At 49.7% G+C, this 10,817-nt stretch overlaps 1 protein-coding gene across 1 annotated transcript in view; it reads right to left on the reverse strand.

The window, feature by feature from the left end:
• OLFML2B (olfactomedin like 2B) overlaps positions 1 to 10,666 on the reverse strand; it is a 38,602-nt gene extending 27,936 nt beyond the window's left edge. The window contains exons 1-3 of the mRNA XM_004706777.2: positions 10,435 to 10,666; positions 7,417 to 7,680; positions 5,104 to 5,211 (exon numbers count right to left, since the gene is read on the reverse strand). Of these exons, the coding sequence (XP_004706834.1) occupies positions 5,104 to 5,211; positions 7,417 to 7,680; positions 10,435 to 10,608 (546 nt within the window). The 5' untranslated portion in view covers positions 10,609 to 10,666. The remainder of the gene's footprint in view (positions 1 to 5,103; positions 5,212 to 7,416; positions 7,681 to 10,434) is intronic.
• Between the last annotated feature and the right edge of the window lie 151 nt (positions 10,667 to 10,817).

A 10,817-nucleotide genomic window follows, 5' to 3' on the forward strand; every position in this document is an offset into this window, starting at 1 on the left:
CACATTTGCTTATGCACCCATTTGTCTTCAGTGATCCCTTCGACTCCTTGTGATCACACAGGCTGATATGTTCTTTCATGTGAGCTTTATTTCTCTGAGCTAGATGGCCGCTTATTTACCTTCAAGCTTTTAAGACGCCAGGCGCTATATCTTTTGATAGCCAGGCACCATCAGCTTTCTTCACCACATTTGCTTATTCACCTGCTTTGTCTTCAGCGGTTGTATCGGGAAGGTGAGCATCATAGAATGCCAATTTAATAGAAGAAAGTATTCTTGCATTGAGGGAGTACTTGAGTGGAGGCCCAACCCTGGTGGGGACTGAGCATGATAGTGGGACAGGAGGAAAGTCAAGGGAAATAGAGGAAAGAGTTGGGAGGCACAGGACATTTATAGAGGTCTAGATAAAGACAGGTACATATGCAAAGATATTTATATATGAGAATGGGGAAATAGATCTATGTGCCTACATTCTGCCTTTTAAAGTACTGCAAACTCCAGACAGTCAGACAGAAGTAGCAGGTACAAACAGGGAGACAATGGCTGGGGCTCAAGCTGAGAAGCAGTGCTCTGCTCCAGGGGTCCAGAGTCTGAGACCGACCTAAAGACTCTGGTGTCACCCACAGAGCCACCTTGTCACTTTGGGTTGCCTGGATTGGGGAAACCGCTCACTGACCGAGTAACAGGAGCCTGGACGTCTCCCTAGGTGGGACCTTCCCTAAGTCGACTTTGATCCTACTGAGCTGGATTTATGGGACACAGCCATGATTCTGCCCAGAAACCCTCGGAGGAGCTACTGTGTTAGGTTCTGGTGGAAAAACTAGTGATCGCAAGGCCAACAGCAATGATTCAAAGGAAATCATAGGGACAAGGAACTAAAATACCCAAGCTCAGCCCTACAGTTCCCAGCACTAAGCTCTCAGGCAAGTCACCAAACTTTCTGGCACCTCACAACCTGCCCTGTCCATAGGACCAAGTCAGTTAATGCTTGTGGAGGGCTTTTTTCCCCCCACAGGAAATTTTCATTTTCTTTTAATTCCATTTTTCCACACGATTTTTGATGCCCCCTCTACACACACACAGACACGTACACAGACACACACACACACTGGGAAGATGTACAAGAGTTTTCTGGAAGCCCTGTTCCTAGTAGTAAAATTAATAATAATAGAGATCACCCTAAAACCCACTAATGAGAAGTGAATAAATTGATTTTTGGTATAGTTACACTATGAAATATTAGACAGCAGAAAAAAATCAATAAACTTAGTCCCCCATTGCAACATGGCAGAAACATATTGTTGTACAAAATTTCATTTTGTGGAATGCTTTTTTAAAAAAGTAAAATGCTATATAAATATAAGGGATTATTTTGGCAAAATCCCAGTGACTGCAAGATACCATCCTGCCGCTCCTCCACCCCCTCGTGCCCATCTCTTGTTAGCAGGAAAGGCTCAGTTGGTGGGCAAGGGAGGAAACACTCAACCCCTGGCCTCCTCAGGGGCGGAGGGCCTGATCTGGGGTCACCAGAAGACAATCACATGGCTTCCAAGGTCAGGTGGTAGAAGAGATGGCTGTCTCCCCTTTGATGCTATAGAAATGCAATCTTCTGATAAAAGGCATCACAAATTTAGGTATTTGGGGAGCCAAGGGAAATAGAGGCATTTTCTACTGTTGGATCCCTTTTGATCTGAAAGGATCTGAAAGTGGCTTCAAACATGAGATGTTCCAAGTCCACATAAAGTGGGTGGGTAGGCTCCGCTCCACTGGTATTAGGAAGGTGTTGGCCACTCCCAGTCCCACATTTGGCTGGTGACCCTGGAGAAGGAGACTCAAGGTGCCAATTCTACTCACTCAACTCAGGTCTGCTCTCTCAGGGATCTTCCTTTTGACCTGTTTGCAGAGCCGGGGTCCAGAACCCTGAGCTCTCTCATCAGACCTGAAGTGGTGTGAACCTACCAACCACGCCAGAGCAAATGGTCAGATTCAGAAAACACATCAGGACACCTCTGGAGGAGGCCCTCTAGGGTGGTTGGAGAAGGAACTGGTGCTCGCTTGCTGGGAACATGTTTGTGAGTGGAAGGAGAGTCCTGTAACTCATTGTCACAACTGCAGGGTTTCATCAACACATCTCTGCTCGACATGAGACATTTTGCCCCACTTAGTCCCTGGTCATTACCCAAAAGCCTTGTTTTAGTTAACGGTTTCCAAGTACTTTGATAATGGTTAACTCACCTTTCACCCCAGCGAGATTCCCTAAAGGGGGAAGTTCATATGTTCAGCTGTTACCAAAAGGGTGGGGGCTTGAGTCTACTGAGAGACACCTTGGAAGAAAGGCCTAGAGAATTTCTTTTGAAAAATCAGCCATTGAAAACACTAGGGAGAGAGCTCAGTATTACTCTGACATACTAGTACTACCCATGAATCAGATTCGATTTGACAGCAACTAATTTGCATTTAAGGAGATCTGGGGGCATAGTTGTTATGTGCTGAGTGTTCCTACAAGGTCAGCAGTTAGAAACCACCAGCTGCTCCAAGGGAAAAAGAGGAGGCTTTCTACTCCCATCGAGATTATTTTGGAAGCCCACACGGGTAGTTCTACCTGTCTTATAGGGTCGCTATGAGTCGGAACACACTTGACGGACGTGAGGTTGGCTTGGAGTTTGGCGCTTGCCTTTGTTTTGTTTTGTATCTCCTCAGCAACCCTACTCACTAGACGGACACCTTCCCACTTTAAACCAAACCTGCTGCCAGGAAGTTGATCCAAATTCACGGCGACCCTCTAAGAACAGAACTGCTCTGTCAGGTTTCCAAGGTTGTAAATCTTTAGCAAAGCAGAATGGCACATCTTTCCCCTTGGACTGGCTAAGAGGTTCACAGTGCCAATCTTCCAGTTAGTGTTTAATCACCATGCCCTTAGGGTGCCTCAATTCCTACTTTGTTGTTGTTGTTGTTAGGTGCCATCGAGTCAGGCTCACGCTGACCCTGTGCACAACAGCATGAAACACCCGGTCCTGCATCATCCTCACAAGGGTTGTGACGCTTGAGCTCATCGCTGCAGCTACTCTGTCAATCCATCTCAGCGGGAATTCCCATTTTACGGGGAGAAAATTGGACTCGGGTGGGATCTGTCCCAAGCTGTTTTTCTCCTGACTCCTAGGCTAGTGCTCTTTTTGCCACAAAGTGGAGACTCTTACCATTTTTGTTTCACATTCTACACCTACTGAAGAGGAGCCCTGGTGAGCTGCTAACCACAAGGTCAGCAGTTTGAAATTATCAGCTGCCTGTGGGCTCGAGAGGAGGCTTTCTACTCCTGTAAAGAGCTACAGTCTCAGAACTCTATAGGGCCGCTATCATCAGGACTGACTCAAGGGAAGTGAGACACCTACTAATGACCTATCAGGAAACCTCAGCTCCTCCATGGTGAACTCTAAACACCCCCCGTTTTTTTTCTTCATGAGGGATATTGAGTGGTTTATAGTCATTCCATTATTTAATGTACCACATATAGGAATACTCTAAAGACTAAAGAAAATTTTTCTACTTGAAACAACATCTCCTCAAGCCATGGCTTCACGTATTAGCCCTGGAACTGGAATCCACAAGGCTCTTACCAATAAGGAGAAATGATGATCATTGATTCTCTGGTGACTAAATTAGCTCTTACCGCTATGTTAAAGGGTTACAGCAACAAAGCTTACTATCAGCATGACTGTCATGTCTATAATGACGTCTATGTCCCACTATTACACAACACCCCTAATGAAGACGGTGACACCAGCTGTCCTTATCTCGGGGACTCCACCAGGACAGAGTGGTATCTCATCCAGGAAAGTTCCTTTCCTGGCCCATCACCACCGCCAAGGGTGGTAAGGTTGAGTCCTTTTCCAGGAGACAGCATTAATTACTAACACAGTCAACCTTGCCGCCAGCTGGAACCTGCATAAAACAGAACCCTGTCAGAGAAGGGACACTGTAATCTCTTTACTAATAAAGAGTGACAGAAAGGTGGTATGACTGCACCCTGCCAACGACTCAGAAAAACAAGGCTCTCACTGCAATAATAGTCATCTCTCCTCACTCCCAAGCAGATTCGAGATGTCTGTAACCCCGCCCCACCTCACATGCATGTTCCATAGGTGCCGCTATTACACATTTCAAAACTAGATGAAATGATTAGATTTAGGACTATGCCCTGAGATAGTAAAAATCTAAAGAAAAACAAGAAAGACAGTTAATACAAAAGTCAGGTTAGTGACTCTTTTGGTTGGGGGTGGCGGGCGGGCAGGAAAGGGCTTGTGGGCTCCTTTGAGGGCCCCTCTGAGGGTATTCACGTTGCTCTATTTCTTGGGCTGGGTGGTAGTTACAGGAGTGTTTGCATTATAGTAATTTATATTTACACAGATTGTTTGCACTTGTAACAGTTTGTACTTACACACACACACACACACACACACACACACACACACACACACACACACGAAGGCATGCACCAGAACAGTTGGAATTAAAACCAGAACAAGAACTGGGCAACTAGATACCCAGGAAGAACATGACTCCACCCTCATACCAGCGGTAAGATGTTAATTATTGAACTTTGTCATTTCATTTCACACTGAGTTTCCTGGAAGTCAAAGTGAAAAAAGAAATATATTCCTTATATATAGTGTGTATACACATATACACGTACAAACTCTCACTGCTGTTGAGTGAATTCTGGCTCATAGTGACCCTATAGGACAGGGTAGAACTGCCCCTGTGGGTTTCTGAGACTGCAGCTCTTTATGGGAGTAGAAAACCTTGTCTTTCTCCTATAGAAAGGCTGGTGGTTTTGAATTGTGACCTGTGGTTAGCAGCCTAACACATAACCCACTATACCACCAAGGCTCCATACATACACATACACATACACATATATATGGTATTTGTATTTCATGGATTCTCAACAACTAATTTGGCATGATTCTTGAGTGAATATTTTATGTCTCCTATTTCCTTTCCAATGAATAAAGTGAGTTAAGTCTCTCAAGGGTGAACTTAATATCGCGAGAAGTTAGATCCACTTTGGGGCCTGACAAGGATACAGAAATCCAGACTCTTCCTTACCTCCTCCAACTTATCCACCCGCCCCACCAGCTTGGTGGTGACTGAATGCAGCTTCAAGAGGTCCAGGCCATAGAAAGCGCCTTCCAGCATGTCCATGATGGTGGAGAGCTATGGAACAAGGCAGAGAGTGAGTTAGGTGGAGGCTGGGGCAGGGAGAGGACTTTCCTTTCAGAGCTCCCTGTCTGGTGGCTCCACAGGGAGGCCACGAGCCAGCCGTGGAGAGGCTGGCTCTGAGAAACTGGCATTTGTGTGGGCAGTTACACAGTGGTGCAGCTGCCTTCTGCTGCTGCAGTCGTTGGGTAAGCTCGTGGGAGGCCTCTCCGAGAACAAGCAAACTCTGAAGTCTAGACATCTTCCCCATGCTGTGGTTGTTGTTGGGGGTCGCGGAGTTGATTCTAGCTCAGCATGATCCCGTGGACAGAGCAGAATGGCCCCTGGGGTTTTCGAAACTGCCATTTTTACAGGAAACAGATTGGCGGGCTTTTCGCCCACAGGGCTGCTGAGTGGGCTCAACTTGCAAACTTTTCTGTTAGAAGCCAAGTGCTTCCCCATTGTGCCACCAGGACGCCTGCCAAAGTGTTCACCGCTCTTCTGTGAAATCTGTGAGTTGCACCCGTGCCTCTTTGCTACTGGACTGGGATCTCTTGAACGCAGGGCCTGCGCGTCCACCCGGCCTGGAATAATTAGTCTCTGCAGACTCAACAAAGGGGCGGGTCAGCAGCAGTACCTGGAGGAGATGCTTCTGAAACACGCAGCTTCCTTGTCCGCTGAAAGTCAAAGGCTGCTCCTCAGTAGTCATAGCTGCAATGACCCTGGGGCAAAGGGAGACCTGAGGCTCCGACTCAGGGTCATATACCAAGCTGTCAGACTTGGACTTTCTCAGTTTTTCCCATGCTGTCCCTCCTTCCCATACAGAGTCCCTGGGAGGAAGGTGGCTGATGCTCGGGGCATGCAGGGCATTCTGAGTGCAGGCCAAGGGGGCAGATGGGAGATGCTCAAACAGAGCCTCCCTGGCGAGGCATTTTGAAACCCTCTGCTCCTGTGCATTGGCCAGCATTACTTGCAGATGAAGATTCCCATGCTGTGACCCGTCCTCACCGGAGGGAGATAGCCAAAGTCTGGGGAAGAGTCCGGGAAGGTGGATGCGATTGTACAATGATGATGATCTGCCACCTAAAGGAAAATTTTGCCTGCTCTTGTTCCAGAAGCTCCGAAGAGTTCGATCCTATGAGTGGGTGACTGGAACCAGCCTCCTGGCAGAGCTGCCACTCTGAGTGATAGGGCTCAGTCCTGGGCCATCATCGTACAAAGGCATTGTAGTGGCTACCAGGCAGGCACTCAGGGCGCACCAGGTAGCAGGGGCAGCACTGGCACCTCCAGGAACATTCATTCATGCAATTGGTGTCTACTGAGCCCTCTTTGTCAAGGAACCCTAGTGGCACAATGGTTAAGTGCTCAGCTGCGACCAAAAGGTCGGCAGTTCCATCCGCCTGCTGGTTCCACACGAGAAAGACTGCCAGGAAGAGCCCCTGGGGCAGCTCCTCTCTGTGCTGTAGGGTCACTGGGAGTCGGACCGGCTGTCCGGCGCCTAGCAACAGCAACAAGGACATGTCAACAGTTGTCCCAAGTCCCCAACAGTTGTCGTCTTACTGATTCTCCAAACAACCCCATAAGGTAGATGTTATTATTCCCGTATTTTATTCAAGGGAACCGAGGTCAAACAAATGAAATAACTTCAGCAGGAGTTCTCAGTTGGACTTAAAGAGCAAGCTCACTTTATGACGCCAGAGTGCAAGTGAAGGGGTCCATGCTGGATGTTATGAAGCCCTAAGCTAACCTATGGGGTTGCCCAGGGGAAGGAGGGAAGGGGGAGGCGGAGATTCTCCACCCTCTGGAGTCTATCACAGCTTGGTGACTGGATCTAGAGCAGGCCTCAGTCCACCTGGGTCACCCCAGCTCAAGTGTGGAGGTCCAAAAGTTCCTCCCTCTCCAGGGTGCACGCGAGGAGCTCTTCTCTTGGAAAGAACACCGAGTTCCCTTGGCTGGCTGGGTCTGGCAGCTGCTCACAGGCCTGATCTCCCCAGCTCCGTGAGGAGAGGCAGGCACACTTTTGTCTCAGCATCCCCCTCAGATGCAGAACTGACAATGACCAGTTTGAGCATCTGCCTCAGATCCACACACAAGACTCTAGGCACCAGGGACTGGTCTCTTTTAAGGTCTTCTCACTTCCTTCAATGCCCTGGCTGGACTCCTGCACGCTGAGCTCATGGGAAGGGCTGCCTTACCCCGGCAGTGCCCCCCACACCAGCCTACCTTCAAGTCCTGGCTGTCTGCTTCCCGCAGCTTCTGCAGCCTGAAGTCTCCCTCACAGGGATTGAGGGCAGACGGGGGAGCGACACAGGCACACTTGCAGGAGGAGCCCGAGGTGATGGTCTCCACGGTGTAGAAGTCTTCCTTCCTGGAAGTCCCCGCGTTGATCCTCTGGCAGGCGTCTCGGCCCAGGGGTCTCACCACACACTTGCACTGACAGTCTGAGCCCTCTGACACAGCCTTGACCTTGTCATAGTCCCCGAGCAGCTGAACAGAGAGACAGACAAAGGGTTGCAGATACAGACACAGGCGTCAGTCAGCCTTCTGAAGACTGTGCTCCCTGTAAATGTCAAACGTCCTGCACTAGCCAGAGACCTCGGCCAACTCTGAACTATGGAGGGAACAGGTCATCGCCATGCAATTTGCTGACTCCGGCATTTCCTTGAAGGCATTCAGAGTTCAGCTCTCTTGGTTTGTCTTGGAAAGCTGTGTCTTTCTCCCAGGGCCTTAACCTTTCATCATTTAAAGGAAAAAACCAGATGAGACTCATCATCCCTTCCAGTAGCCCTTGCCTTTGCTAGAATCCAGGTTTCAATTTAAAAAGGAAAAAAAAGGAGCAAGCGTTGAAGGAGGAACTGGAAAGTTGATTTTCAAAAGGGAAGTCCTGCTTCTATCCTCATTCGTTTATCTACCCTTCACTGAGCTCCATCTATGGGCCAGGACTGTACTAGGGGTTCCACAAGACAGGAAGAGATGGGCCGGAAAGGACATCCTTCAGGCAAGTCCAACGTTGGACGCACACAAGTAGAGAGTGGTAGGTGCCCAGGGAGGCAAAGCTAAAGTGAGGGGGAGCTCAAACGGGCAGAGGGAAGACCTCATGTCGGAAGTAGTGTGAGACCTGGCTCTGCAAGGATGGGTTGAATTTAGAGATGTGATGAGGGGATGGAGAAAATGAGTGGGAAGGTGAGAAACTGGCCCAAAGGCAGGAACATTTACTCAGTGAAAGGTTTGTTTGGACCCAGGAACAGCTTCTGAACCCAAACCCAGGAAAACAAATCGGCTGTGCTTGTGTCTTCTACAATGCTAAACATTTCCTTCTGAGATCTTTCCCCTGCCAGCCTCCCCAGGCAGGAAAACACACCACAGCAGGCCTCCTGGAGTCCCTGCCTTGGGCTCTGGCTGGTGGAAAGGCTTCTCTCCAACAAACCCTACATACCCCTAGCCCGGGTCCTTCTAGGCACGGGGCGGGGGGAGGGTGTGTGTGTGCAGTTCCTTCATTTGAGGAAGGATGCAGGCAGGCAGCGAGCTTTTTGAGGGGAACCGTGCCTGGGATGCTGTTGTGAAGAGAAGAAAGCTTGTGATGCTTTCCTTGCAAAGGGTGAGTTTCGTCGAATGCTAATATTTGTTTAGGTCTGTTGTCAACTACAGAACGGATCCGTGGAAGAAGGAGCTGTAGTTCAGGGTGACTTAACGTGGCGGCTCATTAAGGGCCGACAGTAAATCCTGGCTGTCTGCTCCCTGAAGCTCAGCCTGGATTCCTACACAGCCCTGCTTGGAGGGAGATCCTGCGTGGATTCTTTCCTTTCAGAAGGCTCGGGTTTCAGGAAAGCTTTTGTGGATGTGACTCCGGAGGGCCCAATGGAATGGTTTGTATCTTTTGTGGATTTAGGGAATCAGTGAGAGGTGATGGGTGGTTATTGGGCATACATTAGCATTATTATCAAAGGAGGGGTGAGGAGTCCAGTGTCCACTAAATCCTAAAGTGTAGCTGACCATTCCCTCTGCAGGGAGACAAGGCTCAGCCCAAGGGCTCAATGGAGATGCAGGCAGAGCTATAGATCTTGGCTAGCTTTCCTCCTTAGAATCCTGGAACCAGCTTCACGCCTGCTCTTAAGAGCATGAGATCAACTCTCCAGAGACAATTCCCCTTAGTGTCACAAGATCTGGGCTGGAGATGATCAGAAACCCTGCTCTGCCCACCACTGCCATCATGTTGATTCGGACGCCTCGTGAGTCTGTAGCTCAGAATGCAGCTGCCCTTTGTGCGTTTCTTTTTTTCTTTTTGGTTTGAGACTATAAATCTTGAGGGCAAGTAGAAAGCCTCATTTTTGTCCTGCAGAGCAGCTGGTGGCTTCAAACTGCTGACCTTGAGGTTAGCTGCACAACCCACTATGCTACCAGGAGTCCTCTGCCCTTCACTGATATTCTTTACTGAGTGACCCTTTAGGATAGGGTAGAACTGGCCCTGTGGGTTTCCGAGACTGCTTGAGTAGAAAGACAGTCCCCCCTCCCCCACTTGCCTGGTAGTGACTGATGGTTTCCAAATAGCTAACCTTGAGGTTAGCGGCCTAACCTGTAACCACTATGCCACCAGGGCTCCTGCCCTTATCAACAGAATGGGTATAAAGGTGTCTTGAGGACTGAGTCAGATAAAACAAGGGAGATACTTTGTAAACACACAATTACAGAGCCCATCACCACCATCTGTAACATGGTCTGCCTTGGTGGTCTGTCTGCCAGACTAGAGGGACCTTCCCATTCTATGATCTCAGCGGTCAAACCACCTGCTTTGGGGCACCTCACATTCACCACACCATTGCTGTTCTGTCCGGGTCCCTGCTTCTGGCTGGTGTCTCACCCGGCGCCCAGACCTATCTCTCCGTGGGTCACACCATCTGCCTCATAGCGAAAACACGTTTTCTCATTCCAATCCTGACAAACAGCCGCACAGACAAAAATACTTTTCACAAACCCTTTAATCACGAGGATTTTTTTCCTTTGATTTTTTCCTCTCAGGGTGCTGTGTGGTTGGTCTTTCCATCTGCCTGCTGATTCCCCAACCTTGAAAGAACCCATGATTTTGAGAGGAGCACTCAAGTCCCACCATGTAAGAAAATATTCTGACAAACGAAAAGCAAATGTGGTTCCCTTAGGTTGCTCCCAATGCCCAAATCCCCGCTTCAACGGACACCATCTTGGGACTCCCGCCACCATCGGAGAAGACATGGGACAGCATCCTACCTGGGACAAGACGTTCTCCTGGTTGTCCGCCTCGTTCTGCAGGGTCTCCTCCTCCGGGGGCGCCACCGTCTGCCCGTCTGGGGGCTCGCTCGTCCCTGTGGGGCTGGTGCTCGACCCCCAGCCCCGAGCCGTGACCAGGGCGAAGCAGAGAGCCAGCAGCACAGGGCTGGCCATGAGGGACGAGACGCGAGGGGATTCGACCCCTTCTGAGAACGGCTGGATTCCGGCCCTCGGCAAGGATTGGGGCGGGCGAGAGGGTGTCTTGGTTGGAGCCCGAGAATGGCTGCTCAGAGCACCTTCCAAACTTGGGTGCGGATGAGCGGGTGCGCCACCGAGACCCTGGGCATCTCCAGCCGGACGCAAGCCACGCGGGACGGAGCAGC

The sequence above is a fragment of the Echinops telfairi genome, unplaced genomic scaffold (assembly GCF_000313985.2).
Source record: "Echinops telfairi isolate 266 unplaced genomic scaffold, ASM31398v2 ScPeMD7_7424;HRSCAF=8462, whole genome shotgun sequence".
NCBI lineage: Eukaryota > Metazoa > Chordata > Mammalia > Afrosoricida > Tenrecidae > Echinops > Echinops telfairi.